Below are 25,953 nucleotides of genomic sequence, written 5' to 3' on the forward strand. Positions count from 1 at the left end.
TATGCCTCTTCGCTCAAGGTTGGAGCAAAGCACCTTGGCTAGGATTAACCGGGAAGGCCACACCTTCAGCTAGTGCATCACACATGGCCACAATGCATAATATAAGTGGGCACCTTTTGAATAGCAGGTTATACCTGAGTTTCACTTTCTACATTGGCTGCCAATTCACTTTTGCATGGATGAAATCCTATAAAGCCCTAAAAAACCTATCCTAGTGTAGTCTCCAGCTCTCTGCTCCCCTCTGCCTCAGCATGTCTCCGCTCAGAAGGAACTCTTCAGCTATCTGTCCTGAGGGCAGAGTCAATGAAACCCAAATCGCACTCTCAGGAGCAGGTCCCCATCTCTGGGATTCGATCCCACATCGTTTCCTCTTCGGGCTTCCCACTAACTGTTGGCCTTGTGGTCTGCTGACCATCTCCATGGTGATGAAGGAAGACGGGTCAGTTGCTATGGAATGTTGTGAATCGTGCACTTCTTTTCGGGAAGCTGCTGTTTGGTACCATTCTAACCTATGTCCAGCATACCATCGCCATGAGCAACCAATCAATAGTTATAGCCTTCAGACAGTTTGGTTTTAGCTGATCACATCCCAATGCTTAGCCTTACAGTGAAAAGGGAGCAGAAGCATAGTAGTGCCATGAGAGCAGGGCTAGAGACATTTAAAACTTCTTACAGCTTGGGCATTACAAATGCACGGTTTGCCATATGACTGGGGAAGGAGTGGGCATACCTTTGGTAAAGGCAGGATTTCCTGCTCCATGGAAGCCACTTTTCCTAGCAAAACCATGCATTAGACTGAAGCACTGCTAACCCACCAAGTATATTGCCATAGCGTCTTCTCTGGATCAGAGACTCTGTTGTGCCCATCTTGCAGCTATATGCTCGCTAGACCAATTTAGAGAGTGTCCAGATATAAACTTGGTCTTCTGACTAAAAACCTATTAGCTCATAGATAAATATGGAATTTAGATTGGCTGAAGAGCCACAAAATAATATTAACATTAACACATTTTCTGTACTTTTTTTTTTTTTTACTTCTCCTGGCTTATCAGGTTGTAAGTACGAATTCATAACGCTCTGACCATTGAGGTATTTACACCTTTACAGCATAATAAATCAAAAGAGCTTCAGGCAAAAAAATGTCACTGAGACATGGATTAACAAATACGGACTGACTAGCTGGCAATATACTGTAACTGAGTGGGACTTCCATGAAACCACATTTGGGGCCATTTCTCTGACAAAGCCCACGATCTATAGGGAAATGCCAACTTTTCACCTTAAGTGTTGTCTTAATGAAGGCCTGAAATTCAAATAGGTGACAAAATTTTTTTTGCTCATCTTTGGGTTTGATTTAAAAGGGTCTTGGCAGAGGATTGCTCCATAAAGATTTGCTTTATATTTTGTTTTGCTGTAGCCATCAAAATCATATGAACTTTGATGACTGTAATCTGTAGTTAAAATCCCTTCCCACAGGTACCTCTCCTTAAATGCTTCAACTTCTTTCAGCCTGGCCTGTTTTCTACAAAGCAACACAGCATGGGCATGCTTCAGTCAGGGACTGAGTTACTGTTTAACCCAGTCTGAAATTCGGCTCCCACTGCGAGATTTCAGTCTGGGGGTAATTGCAAATAAATCCTATCAGGCTGGAACGAGACCGTCCTCTTGGAGACTAAACAAGGTGCTCAGACTAGGTAAAGCGTGGGTGCTAACAGAATTTGGTCCTTGCTCCTTTGAATCAAGTCAAGCATCCACAGATGACTTGGGGCTAACCATTAAGAACACCTAAATGGTTTTGTTACACTTTAACATTCTCCCATGGAAGTTTTGAAATAAAAGAGCAACAAAACCTAGCAGAAAACAGTTCTTTAAATTATACGAGGCTCTTACATTTTGATCCTGGGACACATATTTTAAAATAAGAAAATGAAATATTTGCATTTCTATAGTGCCATTCATTGGCTGGCCCCAAAGTGCTTTGTAAACTGTCTCAGACTCAGTGTTTCTGGCATCTGGAGAAGCATACAAGTCTGGGGCAAGTTAAATCCAACACAGGCCCATATTCCATAGCTTCCAGAGAGGTCGCAGTTTATCCCCAACATGTTTTATTCTGCCAAGGAAAAAAAATCTGGGTCTCAAATTCCCAATGGTTTCAACAGACATAAATCAAGTTGCAGTGGAGGGATTTTTAAAGTGGCAATTAACAGCTGTAATTTCCTGGAACATTTTCAACTAGCAAATAGTCCCTGAATTTTCTCTCTGTGAGTTTACTGGATCTTCCATTTGTGGTTCAGCTACAGGATGATCCTTTCCCAATCCTCTCCCCACAAGCAAGTGCTTAAAAGGCTCAAATCAGTCTAAGGTGAAAACTGGCAAGCGGGTATGGGTTAGACTTAATTGGCATGATCTCGTTATGCTGGGTGCAGCGAGTCAAGCTTGACTCCCAGGGAAAAAGAATTACCTTGCAAATATCCAAGGTTTACCCGATTCATCACATCACTGGCTGTTAAATTTGCTACATCCTCTACAGAACATACAGAGAAAAGGTACAGACATAAACAAAGAGAAAGAGAGAGAGAGAGATCAGCAAGCAGTGATTCGCCAAGTATTAGAGACGAGTTCCTGAGCTTTCATGATAAAATGGGCAAAAGAAAAGAAAGGAAAGGGACAAGAAGGCAGCCCAATGCATTCTGTCTGCGAGGTCACGGATAGTCAGACACCAACAGGTGAGATGCTGTGATAATGTATCCAGAGCACCGTGCCAAACGTGACTGGGCCACGGACACATCGCTGGGTCCAAAGGAGCCTTCGACTTCACAGCGCGTCAGCGGCACGTTTCTATCTCCTCCTCTTTTATCCCCCTCTAAAGGCCCAATTGACCAGCTCCCCACTCTCCTCACGCCTGGAAATGTAGCGTTCCAGCTGAACAAGGCCTGGCGTCCAGCTGGGCCTAGGTGCTGCAGAGAGCTCTGAACATAGACCCAGGCCACACACCATGTATGCTGCAGTCGCTATATAGGATAGGATAAGCTGGGGTATCATTAACTTCAGAGGTTAACCCTTGTCCCCACCATCAAAATATCACAGCCAATTATTTGGATTTCATTCACACTCTGGGGTGTAGCATCCCACCTTGAGCTGTTATGAGTCTAATGGCTCCCACTGTGTGAGAGGATCTAGTTTTCCCTTCCAGCTGACAAGTATTCACCCACCTGGACATCTGGCTGCACTTCAGAATGAATGTCCAGCGAATGCTAGAGGGTCGTGCAAGCCCATAGGAGCAAGCTGTAGAAATTCACAAGGGCGAAACCCTAGACATCTGCTAAGAAAAGGCAGATGTACAAGTTGCAACTACCTTCAAGCACTGTGACCTGTGTGACCAGCTCTTGGATAGTCTGTATCTCAAAGTCATTCTGGCCTTTGGTAGCTTTACTGGAACAATCTTTCCATTAGGACGGGGTGGGCAAACTTTTTGGCCTGAGGGCCACATTGGGGTTGCAAAACAGTATGGAGGGCTGGATAGAGCAGGCTGTGCCTCCCCAAACAGCCTGGCCCCCACCCCCTATCCGACCCCCTCCCACTTCCCGCCCCCTGACTGCCCCCCTCAGAACCCCCAAGCCCCTCTGCTCCTTGTCCCCTAACTGCCCCCTCCCGGGATCCCCTGCCCCTAACCGCCCCTGGGACCCCACCCCCTATCCAACCCCCCCCTGCTCCCAGTCCCCTGACTGCTCTGACCCCATCCACACCCCTGCCCCTTGACAGGCCCCCCATAGGACCCCACACCTATCCAACCCCCCTGCCCCCCATCCCCTCACCACCCCACAGAACCTCCACCCCATCCAACCGCCCCTGCTCCCAGTCCCCTGACTGCTCTGACCCCCATCCACACCCCTGCCCCTTGACAGGCCCCCCATAGGACCCCACACCTATCCAACCCCCCTGCCCCCCATCCCCTCACCACCCCACAGAACCTCCACCCCATCCAACCGCCCCCTGCTTCCTGTCCCCTAACTGCCCCCTGGGACCCCTGCCCCTTATCCAACCCCCCGGCCCCGGCCCTGGCCCCGGCCCCCTTACCATGCCATTCAGAGCAGCATGTCTGGCAGCCACGTCGCCCGGCTGGAGCCAGACACGCTGCTGCACGGCCCTGCAGGAGCACACAACCCCGCCGCCCAGAGTGCTGCCTGCGCGGCAGCGTGGCCGCAGGGGAGGAAGGACAGTGGGGGAAGGGCCAAGGTCGAGCCTCCCCGGCCGGGAGCTCCGGGGCCCGGCAGGACGGTCCCACGGGCCGAGTGTGGCCCGCGGGCCGTAGTTTGCCCACCTCTGCATTAGGACATATAATTTTCCTGCTTGTCTAATATTAAAAAAAAACATGTTCTCTTGGTTCTCTTATTCCACGACGTGACACGTGCTGTCCCCCAGCTAATAGCCCAGGGCATTATTATACAATCCATGTCCGTTATTCTGGATCTGCCTTGACGGCTCCAGTGCTCTAGTACAATGGCCAACAACTGGTGATCATCTACCACAGTAATTCTTTGAGCATTTGCATGTGAAGAGGAGGAAACGCCCACATCTATGCTGCAGACTTTGAGCTCCAGCTGAAGGAGGGCTGCTAGTTCAACAGAACAAGCAGCAGAAAGTCTTGGGATATTAACAGTGGGGGAACAGCAGATTGAGAAGAATGCAGTGGGGAAATCATTCAAACTCACTCTACCATGCTAAAATGGGAATCTTTGCACTGACGTCATTGGATATGGGTTAGATCCTTCATTATACATCTCTCTGCCACTCTTTAAGGAAACAAACTTGCTGGCGAAGGGACGTTGCTCTTGGTTCTAATTCTGGGCTGTAAAGGCTCAGTGACGATACATATTGCTGGCATGTTGCCAGCAAGAGACTAACTTGGACATCATTAACGGCTCTTACGGCAAACTCTCCACTCACATGCCTCTGTTTCCTGCAGACACAATGGCACACAAGCAGATGACCTGCTGTGAGCTCTTGTACGCCGGTAAACCAATTGGCATGGGGATGCCCGCTCCAGTTAATGCTAGATGCGGGTATGGTAGCACTCTGAGTGACAGGGTGTGACGATGACAACACTGCTGTCTCTGTAGCCACTTGGTTGTTCAACACAGCGTCATTACATAGTCACGCGGACGCAGCGGTTTGTCTCCGTGTTTCTAGTGCACTCTGATCCAGAGGACAGCAATAATGTTTGTGCTTGGTGCTCACTCAGACTTTACTCTGGAAGGCTCTGACCTTACCAAGGATTTCAGCAAGGCTCTGCACGCATGCTCAGAATGTGCCCAAGTGCAGTCAATTACAGGACTGGAGCCTAAGGAGCCATCCTCTCGCCTCTTCTTGATTTGATTAGCTACCATGGAAGTGACATGAACTCGTTGTGCCATTGGAAAAGCAGGGAGCAGAAGGCGAGACGGGAGAAATGCTCCACAATTCCACATCCACCGGTAGAACTTCCCAGCTCCGAAGGGGCCCTCGGAATGACACCTTCTTCCTTAACTAGGCTTGTGGAACCGGCTGGTGCATTGGGCAAATCTTTGTTTCCTTTCAACCCCCAACCCCCCGCCCAAAACAAAATGTATTTATTTCTAAGTTCTTTCCCTCTCTTCCATGTGTCTGAAAAGTTGCAACGATGCAAACAACTTAGAGACCAGAAATCTAAAATCCCTCCTGAACTGTATTGCCAGGGTCACCGCAGCTCCACATTCCCACCATGCACAACGGTCCTGGCCCGAAGGCTCCAGTTACACGGCTCTTCGTTTGCATTATTTTGTCTCAGACTGGATGCCCTTTGGAGTGTGGGTAGGGAGCTCAGCTATCTCCTGAATATGAAGGGTAGAAGCTTTTGTAGCATGGAGGCAAACAGGCAGCAGCACAGGATGGCTTAAAAGAAAAACAAGCAAGCAAGCGCACCATGGGCTAAAGACTTCCTCATAACTAAGGGATTGATTATTGTCCACAAATGGTGAGACACACTCTTGGGCTAAGAGCCAATTAAAATACTTTAGAAGAACTAATCATTGCACTGAGAGATTCTTACATTATGCCCAAGTATTATATCGTATGGTACTTGCTTTACTGAGAGCTATGAGATAATTAAAGGGTTATTAAGTTCTACGCACATCGAAGTAAACCACTCAGCTCTATAGCTACTGAAAAACAATTCTAGGAGAGAATTTGCTGAAGGATTAAAAACTATAATGCTAGGAAATTGCCCCAGCCTGAGCTCTTTTCTTCCATGCTTTGCCAACGGGCTGGAATTCTCAGACAATAGCATTAGCATCTATTACAAATGGATATTTTGGTCAGCTTCATGATAGAGTGGGGCCAATATTTTCAACCTCTCCTTAGCCAGTCATCAATTTTACAGGCACAAATAAGTAATGAGTGAAAATTTGCCCCTGTAATTTAGGTCATTTAGACATTTATTTCCCTGGTTATACCTGGTCCTGAGATATTTATTGCACCTGAAAATAATTACAGATGTGTGCACAGCTATTTGTGACTGCTGAAATAAAGGCCAGTATCTGAAAAAAAGCCCCTTGCTGTCTCAGTGCTGTGGGATTTATAAGGTAAGAGGACTGCAGGTTGATGGGAGTGCCGAGTTTGAATGTACTATCCAGAGTTATGAACAAGTTAGAGGATCAGGCTTCATTTTGGAATTGTTTTATACCCTGAATGTGTCTGGTTTGGCTCGGCTAGATGCTAAAATACATGATCAGCTTGTGAATGGGGTGCATCGCTGGAAAAGCCATTATCTGTAAGCAAGAACGAAACCTACTTACCATACCCAGTTGTAGGTAAACCCAGATGTTTCATTCGGTTTTTGACAAGCTCCGAAAGCTCCTGCCGCTCCGACCTCCTGTACAGACTCAACCTCTGCTGGCTGATCCACTCCGCTGTTTTGCTTGTGTGCTTGTTTCCCTTCCGACTCAGCCTGCGTGCCCACTGCATGCTTTTGCGCCGTAGCAAGGGGTGTTCAGACTGGTCGCTCGAGCAGGAGTTCCTGTGATGACTTGTCTTGATGTTCCAGTGCTCCTTGACATCTTTTGTATCCTCGCAATCCTCGACATTGATTGAGATCTGCGACTGGAAGTCCCAGCAGTACATAAGGGGATGCACTAAATACCTTTCCGTTGAAAACACACTGAACACCTGACTCCACTGGAGTTGGCTGTGCCCACCTCCTTGTAGGACCAGGTACTTACTTGGACAATGTATTATTGTGATCAGCTACCCAGTCTTAAAAAGGGACTCCACCTTGGTCTACACCTTTACACCAACGGCCAACTAATCAGCATTCCCCAACATTATGAAATATGCATGTTGAGACTGCTACCTCCTGGATCCCTGATGACGCTGGGTGGATCCTGACAGCTCGATGGTGACATTTCATTTTCCTACTATCTGGTAGTGTTCTAACATTCACACCAAGGGACCGTTTTTCTATCTCTGACCCCCACCTCCACCCCAAAACCCTCTAATACTAGAAGCTATGTAGATGGTGAACTTGTAATTTAAAAATAATAATAATAATAAATGCATGTAACATCACTGGCACAGAAGTTTGTATGGAATAATGTTATCTCATGACGGCCAAACAGCTGAACTTCTATGTTTTCCTTTCATCCTCACGACAGATATGACAGCATATATCCATTATAAAATGTAAACCCGAATTGCATGTATTCATTTATAGTGCCATGGTTTGCAGCACCTCTGACAAAGGGGTAGATTGGATTTAACTAATTGTCAACCTTCAGCTCCTTGCGGCAGTTTTCTATATGGCTTTCAATTCATATTTAAGATTAAACACTCTTCAAAATTAAGACTGAGTCACTAACCAACTAGTCTAATCTGCCCATACTGGGTATTGCTGAATTTTTCACAGCACTGTGTGATGGATATAGATCATCATTGCCCTGCTGAACATTAAGTTATGCACTAAATTTTAAAGAAAATTAAAATCGTAACAACGTTCTCACAGGCTCAATACAAACGTTTCTCACCTGAGTTCTGATGTCATGAGGCTGCATTGGAAATAAAACAAAATAAAAATGCAGTATGTGTTAGTGGTGAATATGTATCACTGAGTGCCCATCGCATCCTAACTCTCTCTTTCTTGTCCCCCAGTCTGAGCCACTGTTTAAGATCTGTAAACATGTCCAGCGTTAACACATAATAATAATTAATCATGGCTTCTATGGCACTTTCCCGGTTCAGAGCACCGCACAGAAGGCCGTTAACCTGTCCGTGGTCACGCAATGAGCCAGTGGCAAGACGAGGATCCCACGATTACCCAACTCCAAACAGCATTCCTAACCTTCTATGCCAGTGCTTGCTTCACTTTCGCCTTGTCCAGTTACCCAGGCTCGGCAGTGCAGATGCAGACCACAGAGTAGGTGCGACTGGCACAACTTTTACAAACTGGTTGGCCAGGCCTGGTGTTCCTGGTTTAAACTTGGAGTTTTCCTTCTGCGAGGTGGCTGCCTGCCATGGCTGACGAGCCCCACCTGCCCTGTTTCTGAGCCAATACGAAATTCTAATACGATTTTTCAAATGGGGATTGTGGTGGTGCTGAGGAGCCCCAGCACCGCACAGGATCCCCTAGGGCTAGGTGCTGTACAAGCACAAACCCCTCTGCCACCAGTGCATATTTGTCTTTTAACAAAAAGAACATTCTCACATACCCTTGTGCCATGTAGAAATTAGGAGAGAAGAGCATGGACTCTGCGAGCCAGCCTCCTTTCCAGTACGCATTCCTACCTGCTCCACACAGGGCCAGTGCATGCACATTTGTTACATTCAACCCCACTGCTTGGGCACCAACTCCAGGCAATCGGGAGCCCCCTTTGGCTGCTGGCAGCCTGGCCCAGCTGGTCCTTTGATGGAAATGTTACTCCGTCAGCTGCTCAGATGGCATTTCTCCTTGCCTGGCTAGACATGGTTGTTACTATAATGCAGTTCACTAAGAGCTATAAGGTCAGAGCAGACAGTGCAAGTAGGGTGACCAGACAGCAAGTGTGAAAAATTGGGATGGAGGTGGGGGGTAATAGAAGCCTATATAAGAAAAAGCCCCCAGTATCGGGACTGTCCCTATCAAATCGGGACCTCTGGTCACGCTAAGTGCAAGGGACCAGACTGACTGACGCCACTGCACACATTTTGGAAGTACTTCTACATGTTATCCAGTGACTTATCCCTGCTGGGACCTTTCACACCAGGGCTGCAGCCTGTAAGGTTTTCTGCACTCTCTGACCCCTACATTTCTCACCTCAGAGGTTGAGAACATGTGCGATTCAGTTCTGTAGATCCCAATGGGAATTTCTGCGCTGGAAGAGCAAAGCTTCTGGAAGAGACGGCCATACGTCCGGATCCACAGGTCATCCTCAGTGATTTTCATCTGACCAACAGGGGGGAAAATGTCTGTTTGCTACCACTGAAGGGACCCTCAGCAACAGGGCAATCCTGTCTTGATAAGGTCCAAAGCTGCAGAGCTTGGATCCTGTTCTGAACTTCTCCAAGGCTCAGGGACGTTGAGACCCAGGGCTTTGGTTTGATCCCACAGGGGGTGCGTGAGGTTCCTGTCGAACTCTCTTGGGACGGAGGTTGTTGTAAGGTTCAGCTCTACCCTTAACTCTTACTGCACATGACATGGAGGAACCAATCCACTGGCCAAGTTGGTGTGATTTTTGTCTCCCTCTAGAGGCCAGCCCCAGTGACTACAACAGTCTGCTATTCAGTGACAGAAGTTCTTCTTTACTGTGGCTCAAGAGGCCTGTGCTTGGGGGCTGACAGTCCCCGATTCAGTCCCCACAGAATGTTCACATGCAGACCCGCATGCATGTGTGACCCCATTGCATGACAGCTTGAAAGAGACAAACATTAGCACTTACTGCACAGAGGTAGCCAGAACCCGGCGTGGTGTCGAGGCCCAGCAGCAATCTCGTAATGGTGATCATGTAGTCCTTCACAAACGACTGACAGGAGAAATTCAGAGAGAGATCAGGCCAGAGAAAAGGTTTCACTTGTTCAACTGTTCACTTTAATGTACAAATGTATTGACAATCTGAGATTATATTCTATATTCTCTTCTATTTGTTTCTTAGACTGTGCCCACACCCATGGTATCTGGGCACATTCCAAAGGTGAATTCAGTGATGTGACTAACATCTGCCACATGTGGCTCCTTCCATCTCTATCTCTCTCTCCCCCTCTCCTAAGGGGGAAAATGGCATGTGGATTTATTTTTTTTAACTCATGCTGCATTCGGTTTTTAAATGATTCTCTAAAATACAGGAAACCAACATCATTAACAAGAAGAAAGTAAAAAGTGCCCTGAAGAGGGATATAATGTGGGGACAGTGTAGAGTAATGTATGCATCCAAATGGCTCAAGGGTCCCTAAACTAGACACGTGACACGTACCACGTACTGGGCCACACGTAGAATCCGGGGGATGCCACACAGGGTACTAAAGGAGCGGAGAAAGCGTGTGTAGAGCGAGGAGGCTGAGGGCCGAAATGGAAGGGCCCTCCCATTAGCATGAGTGGGACAGGTGATGGAAGGGCTGGACCTATAGGCCTGTCTAGTCTCCAAATGTCCCCATTTCTGTTTGGCTTTAAGCTGGCAGACATTCCCTTGGGGAAGCTGATGGGCACAGCTGCCATGCCCTAATTCACCCCACTTGGGCTCTAGCCATCTATCAAACAGGGTCCTGAGGATGAGTGAGATTGCAATGAATGCCTGGGGAACCTCTGGGAGGTTTTACCTGAATCTTCTAACACAGACTGAAAGGAAGGGACCCTTGCACTAGGGTAAGGCCTCTCTCTGGATGGGGCCCCCATCTCGGATATGGTGCTGGAATGCCTGTTCAGCACCCTCACCCTAATACACCAGCAGCTGCAAGACAGAAGCAGCTTAGCCCTCGGCAGCATTCACAGCAATACCACATAACCTGTTAGCTTGTTCTCACCTGATAGAGCAACGTATCCAACATGCTAATGCTGAACACTCTGCCGGCAGCAAATGGGAGCCGGAACATGAACGCCAGGTTGGAGCCATTCTCTCGCTCTTTCTGTGGACAGAGGAGAACACAGTGTGACAGTTTTTACCATTATGTTCACCACTTTTACAAGACTATGATACATTTTGTACAAAGTATGTCTGGTGAGGTATCATTTAAAAACTCATAATCTGCTGAACATTGTTGTTCTGGTAAAATGTGTGCATCAACATTGTATGTAAAGTTACAAGATTTTACTATACAACATTGCTGTAACATATTCCAAGTTAGAAAAGGAAGCCCAAACCAGTTTTCAGAGACAAAGACACACTGGCTCCCCCAAGCAGGTGCTAATGGACTATCACTTGCTTTTAAGCAGCCATTCTCTGGGGAAGGTGTGAACAAGAATTTTGCATTTCATCACAAGGATGGTTCAAACCTCACATCCACAAGAGACTGTTTGTCACCATGATTCTGCAAGGATGTTTCTAGCACAAGAAACTGAATTATAAAGAGGGAAGAAAAACACTTAACCTCACTCTCCTCCTTCATCTGTGCTCATGACAACAACTCTTAAATAACTGAACTTGGGGCAGGGGGCAGAGTCCTGGCTGGGAGGCTTTTCAGATAGTACAGACTGCCCTAAACTTATGGTGAGAAACATTTTCTTCTTGGTAGGATTTCCCCATTTTCCCCACTAAAAAACAAAAACTGAAAATTGGCAAAGTTTTGGTAAAAGTTTTTGGTAAAAAGTTTAGACTTGCAGTTTTCAAAGCCTTTTTTTTTAACCCAACACTGGTTTTTAAAAACCATAGGTTCTGGAAAGGGGGGAAGGGGGCCATTTGTATTTTTCATTGAAAAACTGATTTTTTTCCCCTTGCAGGAAATTTTGGGGGAAAAAAAAATTAAAAAAATAATTGGCCTCCTTCAACTGTCTCTCGCATTCCCTGAATAAGCAAGGCACAAGCACCAGTGGAGGTGGTGAAGTGAGAATCATAGAATCATAGAATATCAGGGTTGGAAGAGACCTCAGGAGGTCATCTAGTCCAACCCCCTGCTCAAAGCAGGACCAACCCCAACTAAATCATCCCAGCCAGGGCTTTGTCAAGCCTGACTTAAAAACCTCTAAGGATGGAGATTCCACCACTTCCCTAGGTAACTCATTCCAGTGCTTCACCACCCTCCTAGTGAAATAGTTTTTCCTAATATCCAACCTAGACCTTCCCCACTGCAACTTGAGACCATTGCTCCTTGTTCTGTCATCTGCCACCACTGAGAACAGCTGAGCTCCATCCTCTTTGGAACCCCCTTTCAGGTAGTTGAAGGCTGCTATCACCTTGGAGCCCATCCACCAACCCAAGCTCACGGCTAGCAACAAGCAACTTCTGGATTCCATGATCTGACATTGAATCCCACTCTCCAGAGGCTGCTGAAGTTTAGCACCACAACCACCCATGGGGGCTGCACCCTGGGGGCTCCTGCAGTAATGTCCAGCGTGGATGCATTCCCATTATGCAGGGTGTAATAGCTAACGGGTCTCTGAGCACAGCTTCACAGGTCAGTTCCTGCCTTGATCATCCCCCCAGCGTGGAACACACCGGGGTGAGTTCTGTGTACTAGTTACACATTCTCCTCTCCCATGATCAGTGAAACTTGGGGGTGCAGAGGAGGGCTGGGAGAAAGATTTTTCCCTTAAGCAATATAGGTTGGCAGTATGTACAAATGCTGTCATCAGATCTGCCTTTCTAGCCTGATGCATTCAGTATCTCAGATCAAATTTGCCTTCGAAGGCAACAGCAGCCATATTTTCTAACTGTCTAACACCACATCCATCATACACCTCCTGTTGGATACCACAGTACAGATGGACAACGGCCTAGCTCTGGCATTTGCAGACATGGCTATCTTGAAACTGTGTTAACTTAATAATTACCTTTTACTCCCTGGGTGGCAAATTCTAGCACTGGGTGACAAATTTCTCTCTTAACACTTGGGCCATTCAGATAATTATTAACACCGAACCTCAGATCTTAAGACTATTCCTGGATCCCCTGGCAACAGGCTCTGAGTGCAGCTCAGAATTAATAAAAGACGCCATCGAATCTCAGCTGTTCTCAAGTGGTCAAAGAGGGAGCCTTGTACGCAGAGTGTAATAATGGTCAGGCAAGGCTGTGGATAGGAGAGAATAAAGCTTCTCATTTCATTACAGGGAACTCTGGGGATCAAAACATTATTGCATTTAACAGCTTTCCTGAGAGACTGCAGAGTCCCTCACATCCAGGGTCTACCTGCCATGAAATTAATAGAAATGTCATTGTAGCCATTTGTTATTTTAAAAGAAGAAAAGTCAATGGAAGTGCCTGATACTTATGATTTGTATTGCTGTGATGTTGCTAGACCCTCACCAGCCTAGAGGGTGCACAGACACAGAGTAAGTGTCTGCCCCAGAGAGCTTATAGTCTAATAGACAAGACAGAGCTAGTGTCCCCATGGGAAACTGAGGCACGGAGAGGCTAAGGGACTTGCCTAAGGTCACATGGGGAGGCCATAGCAGAGCTGGGAATCAAACTCTGGTCTCCAGCATCTTAGCTATAAGACAATCCTCCTTCTCAACATGGCTTCACAGCAGCCTGCTGACAGCGCATTCATTGCTGACGTAGCTGCATCCTACCAAGATGGTGACCTCTCCCAGTAAAGCCAGCCTCGCACTTACACCACCACTGCAGTCTGATTGATTCAGCTGGTTCTCCTGCAATGGAGAATCCATTGGCTTCCTTTGGCATCTTGGTCCATTGCAGAACTTTGGGTGTTTCTGTTTCTCTTGAAGTTCAGGATGCACATGGAGCCCCTGCCCACTTGTCCTACCCTCTCTGACCCCTGCGCCTTATTTATAACAGTGGTGTTCACTTGCAGAGAGTTAGGTCTCTTCTCTGATGGAGAATCTGCCCAACAGTAACTGGCTGGCCCGCAGTCGCATCCTGAAGGCAGGGGATCAGATCATGACCTTTGACCAGCTGGCCATGGCAGCCCCCAAGGGTCAGGGCACCGTGCTGCTCTCGGGGCCCAGGAAAGGACGCGAGGTGCACCTGCACTTCGGCAAGGCCCCAAGCACCCCCACAGTCACACCAAGCCCTACGTGAGCTCCAAGGGGCGGAAGCTCGAGCGGGCCTGGCTGAAGAACTAATGGTGCCGGCCTGCACCTGCCTGTGTCCAATAAATGGGTCAGAACCCTGGGGGGAAAAAGTAACTGGATGGATGTGCTATCGGCCACAGTGACTGCAAGGTCCAGCAGGACAGCTTAGCTCTGACAGATCTTTCCGCACAGCCCCGAGAGGCTTTCAATTCAGAGATTGCCCTCAGAGACCGGTCACAATGAGGAGGTTAGGAAAAAACAGAGGGGGGGGGAGGAGAGGGGAATATAGTTCAGGACTGAGTTTATGCTGGTTTTGATTCTCTCTGAACTGGTTCAACCACCCTTAATACCCAACACCATGAATGCAGTACAATGTGTGTGTGTGTGTGTGTGTGTGTGTGTGTGTGTGTGTGTGTGTGTGTGTGTGTGTGTGTGTGTGTGTGTGTGTGTGTGTGTGTGTGTGTGTGTGTGTGTGAAAAATGAAAATCTTTTACCTTCCCCTCAAGAGAGGAGCACTCAGACCAGGCAGTAGCATCAGAGATGTAAACTGTCCTGGTTCTGACTGGCTGAAGACCGTGACAAACTATTGGTGCTTTCATTTGTTACTGTCAATGCAGCATCTCAGACACTCACACGGTCTGGTTCAGTTATTCCTTGAATGTTTCCCCTTCCCATCAGCTGTTATTTCTACCCCACAAAAATGCCTAAGCAACATGTAATATAAACACTGACTGTAATTTGATGCACAAGTCTATTCTCGCAGAACTGTTTAACCCACCACCGCAGCGGGAGCACTGTACCGAGTAACTGACAGCAGGGCCAGCTTTGAAGAGTGCCGATGCTAGTCGTACTAACTAAGGAAACGCAGAGACCCACAAGGTCAATTGCCTGCATATTTGCGTGTCTCTGATTATCCTGGGTGGATGTTCATTAACTGTGGTGCCTGCAGTGCACAGCAGGAGAGCGCAGGACTATGAAGAACTGTAAATTAATTACTCATTACAGAACCCTTCCTTCAAACACAGGCATGCAGGGAACTCGCCAGGTTTCCTGTTAGCAAACACAGACCCTACCCGTGGCGAAGGGGCTTCCTTACCTTTTCAAGTTTGGAGAGGGCCAAGGAATAACTGTCCTTTGCTCTGAACTGCATGAACCTCATATTGGACGGATGGGTCAGCTCGGTGATGATGCTAAGGCTTGGAAACAGCCTGCAATGGAAGGCAGACTTGTCAACGTCTGATGCTCGCGCAGTCCAGGGGAGGCGGAGAGGAGGAAACTTTCAGCTTTGAAATGTGGCCAAATAAAGAGTGGAAACGGCCTTGTGCCCCATCCGAGATCTGAAACAGGCTGGGGTTAGAGCACCAAAAGCTCTACAAGCTCCAAAAGCTGTACAAGCAAGGCCATCCCCAATACCACCGCACTGACCCCCTTTTAATTCTGTATATTAACTGGAGTGATGCTAGGTGCACCCCGCCAGCGGGGCTGGCAATGAGTGAAGTTGGGGACAGAGTGCAGGGACTCTCCTCATTAACTAGGGCCAGCTGCAGGCCGTGTCAAACACAGGAGCCCACTCTGGGAGCCCAGACCTCATATCTGCTCTAGGTGCCTGAGCCTGCAAACCCTCGGTGGGCAGAGTCCCCACTCACGCCAAGGACAGTTCAACTCCTTGCAGAAAGGGCCAGCTAATATCGGCACCTCCCATCGGACAGCTCGCACCCTCTGCCTGGGGCCAGTCGGAGTCTTTTGTTTCCATTAAGACAAATAAAATCCTCTGAGAAGAGAGGCAGGTGCAAACGACAGAGCAGAACCCATAGCTGCTTCTTACCGGAACATGGTCTGGACGTTGACAATTGTTTTTGCGTCTGCCATGTAATCCTCCTCTGCACTCATTGTGCTTTCCTTATCCACAACCACCAAGTTGTCAGCATAAATGATCCCACACTGCAGCAAGCTGTCTAGGCTGGAACAATCCCCCAAGACAAAAGGTTGTGGGGGGGTTAATCCATTGGAAAATAAGATGCTGAACGATAGTTTGCAAACATACCCATGTGTTTGCACAGAACAAATGCCCAGGCAATCCCATGCATGCAAAATTCTTTTGAAAGAACCATAACCATGTCCAGTGCAGACTTACAAATCCTAGGAGGGGGAAAAACTTGAGATGAAGCCCAAACTACTGTATAGTGACAGGGTCTTAAAATGCAACCCTCTCCCAACTGTAGCTGTGCCAGTTAGAGGACCCAGGAAATCAAATGTATGATATGTCGGCTAGGTAAGAAAGAGCCTAACCTAATTCTAAATGGTTGTGCTCCAATATTGCAGCGATGGGAGTCCATGTAACTACTCGGACACACAGATAGAAAAGTGGGGCTAGTCTTGGGAATAGAGATGGAGAAAACCATCTCCAAATTCCCCTGAAGCCCTGGGGAAGTTCAGCTCTGAATCCAAACTTCACTGCTGCTGTCCATGCCTGTAAAGTGGGGATCAGCTAAGCGGGATGGGAGCAGCTACGCACCATTGATTAGGCTTTATGAGGCTGCATGTGAAGCCGATTATTCTTTCAGTCCATATGGTAAATACTGGTCCTTATTGCCAGTGATACTGTATGCCTGGTACTGGCAGCATAGCATCACTTTGCTTATTTAATTTTCCTCTGCAGACTCAGGGCTATTTTCTCCCTTGATTTGCGAGTTGCAACACATTGTAAATCCCGATAGCTGTAAACAAGACACCTACTTATCGATCGTGCCTTCCATGTAGTAAACCATGGGGAAACAACAGATGGCTTCCAAGAAGTGGTTCTCAGGCCTGGAAGAAGAGAGGCAAACAGCAAGAAGGTTCATAGGGGCATTTTCTTTCCCTCTTGCTTACTAGTATTAATCAGGAGTGAATGCACATAAGTCAATGGTGAAGAACAGAGGTGACAGGAGAATCAGGCCATCAGATACACTAGATTTTAGGTATTATATTAAAAATGCTAAAATCACCCATTTAACTCCTCCCATATATACACAGTATGAAACACCCATTGAATGCAAGGAAAGATCTGATGCAATGGAAAACAACTTTGGAAGAGTACTTGCTTGTTGTCCAGTAGCAATACAATTGGGTTTAACTCTTTCCGGGACCTATAGTATGCACGGAGAGGGACGATGAAATTATACAGGCCATTCCCAGCAGTCTCTGCTGAAACTATAATCAATTTGTTCTTAAACCCATAGGCCTTGGCATCTTCATAACTGTTGTGCTTGCAGCCCTGTGCAGAGACAGAAAAGCACCGTGGCTCAGTGATCAGTCTACGGAGCTGCCCATCTGTCCTGACAGTGTGTTTTCCCCCAGGAAAGGGGAATCGTCTAACATCCAGACATGGCAAAAGCACTGAGCTGTGAACTGTGCAGCAGCTCGTGAGCACCCAGAGTGAGAGAATGATCCTGCAGACAGTTGATCTAGAGAGGATTTGGAATGTACCCAAATTTCAACCTTCCGTGTCTGGCCCTGAGGGCTTCGATGGCCCCACGTCCTGGCTCACTTTCACTAGTTTTTCAGGTTTGAAAGTGAATTTTGTGCTGCTGGAAGGGATCAGACTAACCAGCCCTGGAGAGGTTAGCACTCTACTAACAACGCCAGCTCTCCCCAACTGCCCCACATGTGCCTTGAACCTGACTCACAGGGATACCCTCCCAAAGGGAGTTCACTCTCCAGGTCTAGTCAATCCTTGGTCTCACAGTTGAGACTTCTATAAAGGAGGACAGTTTTTATGGTGGGTTTAGTGCTAAGGACTCCTGCCCCTGAGGGACAAGACCAATGACTTGTTTCATAGACCCCAGGTTGTCAGGGAATAACAACTTTCAGCGACTGATGAACTGGGATGTGTCTGAACCAGTGACTTAGATCAGCAACATGAAGGTGCCTTTTTACATGACCAGTTCCCAACAGTGAAATCAAAGCTGGTTTTGGGGAACCCTGCCAAGCATGCCCTGAAGTTCAGATGTTTCCCTTGTGGCTCAACACCCGAAGATCGACAAGCCTCTAACATGTCACTGAGAGGAATTCTGAGTTTAAGTTAGAACTAATATGGTTCCCCTACGCAGGGCTGGTTCCCACCAGCTGAGGGTTCAGTAAATTGATGCATGACAGTGTACTGGCGAGTAAATTGGCTCCATGCTGCTGGAAGATCAGGCTTAAATGGGGGTCACTCTGCCAGGCTCAGTCAATCAGTCTTTCAGACTAAATTTCACTGGCAGGGCAATGTAAAGCAGCTGCACTGTCCTAGTCTGGCCCCTCCTCAGAATGAGTTCGCTTATATTAAGGAAAAACAAGCAAAGGAAGAACAAAAGTAAAGTCTCACTGGGAGTGAGCACAGTGTCTGCTCTGTAACATGCTGCCTCATCCTGCCTCGCAAAATGGCATCTGCCACTGAAGACACCAATCTCCTGGGAACTTCAAGGTGCAATAAACAGAAAATAACCACCCGATTGTACAAAGCCCTGTAATTATTGCTTAAAAGGAAAAGTTTATCCCAGAAAACTAGAGAGACTCTTGAATCTTTTCAATAAAACATTTCCAGCCCTCTCCTAGATAACAGTGCGAGGAAAGCAAACACGCTTTACAAAGCCACAAAGTAACCACCAGCCGACAGGCAAAGTGCCAAATCACATCTCCTGCATGACTCATTCTGCTGCATGGTGGGGTCTGCACAGGACTGGCCTGGCACGTTTGAGCTGCTGCCAAAAAGCAGGTGTTTTCACATTCTTGTTTTCCCAAGTAAGCATTACATCTATTCCCCCTGCAGCCACCGACGAGACATGCTGTGTGCTTCGTACAGCTCCAACCAGCACAGGGCTATGTTCAGCTGTAGGGGCTAGTCTCATCCCTATCACTGACCCAGTGTGACTGCACTTCTCTCTATCTAAGGTGCATATATGGCCCCCCATAGCTGTATCGATCTCCTCACAATCTTTAATGTATTTATCCTCATTCCACCCCTGGGACTAGGGAAAATACTAACGTCCCCATTTTACAGATGGGGAGTTGATACACAGATTTAGTGACTTGCCCAAGGTCACATACAAAATCTGTGGCGGAGCTGGGAATTGACCCCTGGTCTCTGAAGTCCCAGGCTTGTGTTCTCACCACTGGAGGGAACAATGCTGCCCTACCTTAGCAACATGCTTCAAGCCCCTGCCACAACTGCAAGTGCAAATAACATCACTGGAACCTTTAAATGCTGTCGCAGCAGCCTCTTACCTTGTCCAACCTCAAGCAGCAGAAAGGGGCTTTTACAGGTAGAAGGTGGCACAGAGTGGGAGAACTCCCAATATAGGGTGAATTCGGGGGGTAGCCTTTCACATATCTGCAGAGGAGACAACATGCATCAGGCCACGCGTATATTTTTCCACACACAAGGAACACTTATTTGCCCCAGCAAACACATTTGTCCATACACGGACTGTTTAGAAACACTGGAACCTCATGGGTTTATGCAGATCGCACTAAGGATGTTTTATAAATTCTTCCAAAACAGCCTGGGAATTTTTCAAGATAAGTTTCTTTGAAAATACTTTTGCCATGCCCAGGCTTGGGGAATATCTTGCAAAGACTTTGTTCTCATGGAAAGCCAGAGAACTAAGCAGATTGTGGAAGATAAAGGCATCTAGCAACTTTTAACAGCAATGGGCCTGAACCTACATCTTAAATCTAAACATCACAGAATGGCATAGCGTTCCACGCCCGATTCAGATCCACAATCTCACAGCACATTTGTAGGCGGGTTTTTTTTAAACATACTGGACATACTGTAATTTGTGTTTCTGATATAACGGAAGGAATAGAAAGCTTTTAGCTTACAAAGTAATTAAAAGTATACGTTAAATTGTAAGCCAAATAAATGTGTGTGAGCATGGACACATGCATCTGCACAAATTGTTTCTCTTGTAAGAACCAACACACACACATACGTGATTTATTAAAGCCACGTCACAAATGAATACAATGCCGACTGCTACTTTAAATGAATATTTTTACAGCTGGAATCAACCTTTTATTTCCCTAATGATGGAGAATGCAGACTACAATCCCTTCGCTGCCCCTGAGGTAGCAGAGGAAAGGGAGCTGGGGGGGAAATTCTCCTTAGTCCACAAAGTGCTTCTAGCTCAGCGTGACTTACTCAGAGATCGAGGGATGATTCTCCAGAACTGCAAGCAAGGAACTGTGAATAAGGCAAAACTGCTTCACCGTCAGTGTCTGACAAGTTAATGTTTTGAACATACTGAACTGACCACATGGTGTTGCTCTAGCACCATTTTATAAACATATTAATCGTTGACATAATTTCTGCTCGGCTCAGCATGTCATTGCTGATAACATTCAATCACAATTTCCACAGTAATATAGCAGAAGCAGAGTAAAAACTATTAACGGGAGGTTAATTTATGCAAACGGGATTTTAGTGAAGGGTAAAATAATTGCATTGGGTTTGTTCTTCCACTCCACTGGAAAATGTGAAATACCAAGATGAGGCCTGCTGGCTATCTTAATAGATAGCACAGATCTGAGGACTTTTTTCGGTTCTCGCTGGTGATTCCTGCATTGCACTTCAATACTGGCCTAGCTCTCTTGGAAGTCAAAAGTCCCACTGCTTTTAACAGGACCAAGGTCAAGGCCTTAGCAATGTGCTATCAATAGTATTATTTAACGTTCATATTATGGTAGTGCCCAGTGGCCTCAATCAGGAACAAAGCCTCATGGCACCAGGGGCTGTACATACAAAATACCAATTAATTGTTGAACTCTCGTGCCTGTAGCTTATCAGTAATAAACAAAAGACGGATGCTTTTTTACAGCATCTGCAGGCAACAGCCAGGTGTGCCTAACCTGAAAAAGTCCCTGATTCCAAGCTGAGCAGGATCACTTCTCTCCCTTTGTCCATCTCAGGGCAGACTAATGCTTTCTTTGTGTGTTTCATACAGGTGTAAATTAACAGCTGAAGTATATAAGTAGGAGTCATGAGAAAAATTGACCAAAGGAAAATTTAGTCTGGATAGCAGGAAAAATTCCCTAATATTGAAACCCATTGGGCTTTGACTTCCAAAGGGATTTACCCTGGATTCCTGCCTTCAGTCACTGATGTCACTGCACTAGTACAAACTCCTAGTGTAAACCAGGAAAGCTGCACTTTATAATGGTGGAGCTTAACTCAGGCTGGGATGGTGGCAAATCCTCAGTGTAGCCAAGACATTAGACTTTGGAATGGAAGGTTCTCTGCACCTTGAAGTCTTTAAATCACGATTTGAGGACTTCAATGGCTCAGACACAGGTTTGTTACAGGAGTGGGTGGGTGAGATTCTGTGGCCTGCGTTGTGCAGGAGGTCAGACTAGATGATCATAATGGTCCCTTCTGACCTTAAAGTCTATGAGTCTATGAGAGAAAAACCACTGCCAGGGTCACCTGAACTAAACCAGAGAAAACATTCAGCAATACATTGTGGGGAACAACTGTGCACTGGCTACGAGTTGGAGGAGACAGCCAAACTATTGGGTGTCCTCCATCCCTAATTTCTATTATTCAAGCAGCTGCCACATGAGATCATTTTATTGCTGTACGTTTAACTGAAGTGTCCCGTGATGAAAACGAAAAACCCCACAGAACACAGCTCAGATCTCAAATTCCCTTATCTCTGATTTTATTGTTCCATAACTCCAACCCAGATAGGCAGGACTGTATGACTGTACCGTAGCTAGGGCCTGTCTAGGCATGATTCCTCATTCCTTTTCCTTGCCACCCTGGGGTTGATCGAATTACCCGATGGCATCATACAGAGTAGCACCCTTCAGCACAGGATCTTAGCTTTTAAGGACACATGCTCAAAAATTGCAACTTGGTGCTTTTATAGCTCAAACATAGTTTATGCACCACAGATATTTCTTTTTGAATAACTGCCTTCTGCAAGGTTTCTTGCACCTTTCTCTGATACAACTGGTGCAGAACACTGTCAGAAGCAGGCCACTGATCTGAGCCAGTCTGGTCATTCCTATCTTTCTAAACCTCTCTCTTCTTTTGAACAACCTGCAGTATTTACTGTTGCTCTAACATAGGCTTACAACTATGTTCAATTTCCAGCAATTTCTGCATCTCTCAAACTTTTTTTTTTTAGAGAGAATCTTTAATTCAATTAAATTGAGATTTAGATGAATACGTGTGTGCCCAGTGCTTTGAAGATGGAAGAGACAAGATAAATGGTAACTGTTATTAGATTTAGAGACAAGGTTATGTTAAACCCAGATGGATTTACAAAAACCGCAAAGAATGTGTATTTATTGCAAATGGTTGAGAGATGTCTCATTGTATCAACTCAAAGCACAGCTCAGAAGTGTAGCTTGCTTAGGTAGGTACAATAATTCAAATAAATAACAATAATAATAGAGGTTATCCCAATATAAATAAGTAAATAATAACCGTAGCAAGCTCACCAACTTTAAACATCACAGCTGGGGTTGTCAAAGGAACCTAGGGTACTTAGCTTGTAAGCAATTTGAGGCAGGTGCCATTTTTGGCATGTGTTTCTACAACCACCACTATCCTGGTTCATGATCAGGACTCTTTATTCACTACCACAATATAAATAACGAAGTAATAATAATAATGGAGTTAGTTGAAAGACAATGGTAATTGGACATATAAGCCCCTTAAAGTCTTTTGAAAATCCCAAGCCACACAGCACTGATTGCTTATCCTGATGCAGTGACACTAACATTACCAGATGATCTCTCAAATGGTAACTCACTCTACAACAGTAAGTCCTTCGTCATCTGACTGAGTCATCTCATCTTCTGACTGGTCGCTGAGCAGATCACAGGGCAGGAGGGAGGAGCTGTCTGCCAGCTCTAGGACTGGGGCAATGCTGGGCCGTCTGTTACCTGAGCCATTTTCTGATGGCAGGGTCAGCTTGCTGCTGTTAACAGGGCGACATTCCGTGTTCTGCAGGTCCATGGCTACTGTCCCTGGAAAGGAAGAGAGAGGAAGGACAATAAATAAATGGTTGAACAATGATTCTTATGCAATGGCACTGCAGGGAAGAAAGGACAGGAAGAACATCCAGTTACACTTTGTATTAAGGTTCTATTTATAAACAGTCTACAAAATCATCAGCTAATAAATGATGAATAGATGGTATAAGCATGTTACAGACATCAGTAGGACATATTACTGAAGGTTCTAAGCACATCAGCATAAGGTGTTGCAGATGGTTCTAAGCAACCTGTTGACCCATTAGACTTTATAAAAATTGGTTCTCTCTTTATTAAGACAGCTATTAATAACTTATAAATGGAACCTTGATATAAAGGGTAGCCACATACGTATATCCCAGACACAAGGCGGGGAACTTTCACTGCTCTGCTGAATCAACAGCCCTGCTTACACTCGTAAAGTTAAGCATGTACCTATGTGTTTTGGATCCGGGCCAGAGTGCTCAGAACCTTGCAGGATTGAACCCTTGTAGTGACAGAGGTTTGCGATAGAGCTAAACTGAATCTGTGTTCATCAGGATAACGATCGATATATCAGGTGCCCCCCTCACTGTACGGCTGGGAAATATTTGCACCTCTCAGGCTGTCTGACATATTCACAATGACATCCAAAGCCCTCGACAGGCAAGATTTCCATCCTTCATTGGGAATTTATAAAATTGGTCTGATTTATAAAAATCTTGGGGAAAAATATCTGACAAAACTTGAACTAACCCATTCTGAAAATGTGGAGAACATTTATACCTGGGCTTCCCCTATTCAATTCCCAGGGGACAGTGACTCTGAAGCCAAACAATAAACATGTAAACGCACTAATGAACAATTTCATTGCTCGGCAGAGCTCACATGGCAGGCAAGGGATGATCAGACTATGGAGCTCCCGTGTGAGGGAAGTCTCATTTTGGCACATCACAGGGACAGAGCTGGATTTTTGGAAGGGTTTAGGAGGGGTAACGTCTTCCCTCAATTCGACCCGTTCTTATCTGTGATTCTAATGGCTATTTTTCCAACTCACGGAATTCCCCGGATAGCACAATACATTTTCTTACTATAGTTGAACTCAAAATAACCCATATTTGACTGGAACATCTGAGGGCAACCACTGGCTCCCATAGTTTAAAAATGGGAACATTCTGCTTGCTTGCACAGTTGCTAGAGCAAGTATTTTGCTGCTTATGAACATTCTGGAGTCCTAAAAGCTTGGTTCAGAAAAATCGCATCATAACATACAATGTGAAAATATCCCCGCGTGGCAGCTGCTCCCCTCCTCACCTGGCCTGGTTTCCAAGCAGCTCATCAGCAGATCTTATGCTCTTTTTGGATGCTGAAAGCAGAGACCCCACGACGGAGCAAGCAGCCACTGGCATTATGGGCTATAACTAAGGCTGTGAGTCTGTCATGGAGGTCATGGAAGTCACTGATTCCACACCCCCCAGAGCACCCACGGCCCCTCACCCAAGTTTTAGTTAGGGGTATATAGTAAAAGTCATGGACAGGTCACGGGCTGTGAATTTTTGTTTACTGTCCATGACCTGTCCATGACTTTTACTAAAAATACCCATGACTAAAACATAGCCTTAACTGTAACGAATAAACTGTGCTTTTCTTTTTCTGAAAAGTCTTAGCCGTACAACTACAAGGCTTTTAGTTCCCATACTGTTTTTCATGGGAGAGATTATCAGAAACACTGAGGGATTTAGGAGCGCAAGTCCTACTGAACTTCCAATCTCTTAAATCCCTTACACACTTACGAATTACGCCCTTGCCACTGACATTCCTCACCAAAGAATCCTCAAACATTTGAGATTAAAAGAAAAAAATGTTTAAAACTGCTCATTTTCTTGCATTCATAAATAAGTTCCACATTCTGAGTTCACTAAACTATGTCCAAGTTCTTGTTAAAATGTGGGTACAGTTCTGGCCACAATAGAAACCAGAGCATGGATCCAAGGAGAATATTACAAGAATGACTGGAAAAGGGATTTTTGGTTTACACCCATGGATTAGTCATAGTCAAATGAAAATGTCAGACACCTGGGAATTTAAAAAATACAATGAGAAGTCACCGGCAAAATACCCATGCCAGACTAATATGTCTCATATCCTTTTATGCTTAAGTGGAACCACTTTGTATCTTCCCAAATGGCCAGTAAAATCCTAGTTGTGTATCTACATACTAGCTTGGGTGGGTTGGCTGTAGTCAGTAGCTGGAAAGGAGATTTAGGCCTACTCTACAATGTGTACAGTGGCACAACTACACTGATCTAGGTATCCTGGAAACCTTCTATAGGAGAGGCCGTTTATACCACCTTGCAGCCCACATGGTGGCTAAAGCACTGCTATCAACACATCCCTCTTACCACGATCATGGGTTGTTGTGAGTTCAGACGATTAGTTCACAGTCAGAAAACACGGTGCAATCTGCTGATGGAAGGGCCTAAAGATTTTCGGAGCGGTATTATTAACAACACCGTCCCTGGCTCATCCCTCGCTCTCCACCCACACTGCTGACGGCTCTTAAGAGCAGCGTTTGTCCAGAGAACTCAAGGACCATTTTTCTTAACTCTTTCAGCTTTACCTCCACGAATCTCTCTCTTTCCCAAGCTGTAATTCATAGTAGCGGGGAGCGGTTAACCTCACTGAGTCATAGCCTCTTGCTGTCTCTCAAAGAAAATGCACCTCCAGCTCAGTGCTTGCTCCTCTTCCCCACCCATTAAACCCCCTGTCGGCTCCATCCATGGTGTAAAATAAATGTGGCTCAA

General features: G+C 46.1%; 1 protein-coding gene across 6 annotated transcripts in view; it reads right to left on the reverse strand.

The window, feature by feature from the left end:
* Window positions 1-25,953, reverse strand: part of KCNT1 (potassium sodium-activated channel subfamily T member 1) — a 191,010-nt gene that overhangs the window by 6,262 nt on the left and 158,795 nt on the right. For 3 of the 6 annotated variants that reach the window (XM_044992813.1, XM_044992817.1, XM_044992814.1), the window contains exons 19-30: window positions 22,948-23,164; window positions 19,412-19,517; window positions 17,248-17,420; window positions 16,901-16,972; window positions 15,990-16,124; window positions 15,261-15,372; window positions 11,002-11,103; window positions 9,924-10,007; window positions 9,302-9,430; window positions 8,037-8,057; window positions 6,813-7,116; window positions 2,462-2,524 (exon numbers count right to left, since the gene is read on the reverse strand). In XM_044992813.1, coding sequence (XP_044848748.1) covers window positions 2,462-2,524; window positions 6,813-7,116; window positions 8,037-8,057; window positions 9,302-9,430; window positions 9,924-10,007; window positions 11,002-11,103; window positions 15,261-15,372; window positions 15,990-16,124; window positions 16,901-16,972; window positions 17,248-17,420; window positions 19,412-19,517; window positions 22,948-23,164 — 1,518 coding nt within the window. Of the gene's footprint in view, window positions 1-2,461; window positions 2,525-6,812; window positions 7,117-8,036; window positions 8,058-9,286; window positions 9,431-9,923; window positions 10,008-11,001; window positions 11,104-15,260; window positions 15,373-15,989; window positions 16,125-16,900; window positions 16,973-17,247; window positions 17,421-19,411; window positions 19,518-22,947; window positions 23,165-25,953 lie in introns of all 6 variants that reach the window. The other 3 variants (XM_044992818.1, XM_044992815.1, XM_044992819.1) reach the window with 2 other exon arrangements.

Source organism: Mauremys mutica, chromosome 18 (genome assembly GCF_020497125.1).
Source record: "Mauremys mutica isolate MM-2020 ecotype Southern chromosome 18, ASM2049712v1, whole genome shotgun sequence".
NCBI lineage: Eukaryota > Metazoa > Chordata > Testudines > Geoemydidae > Mauremys > Mauremys mutica.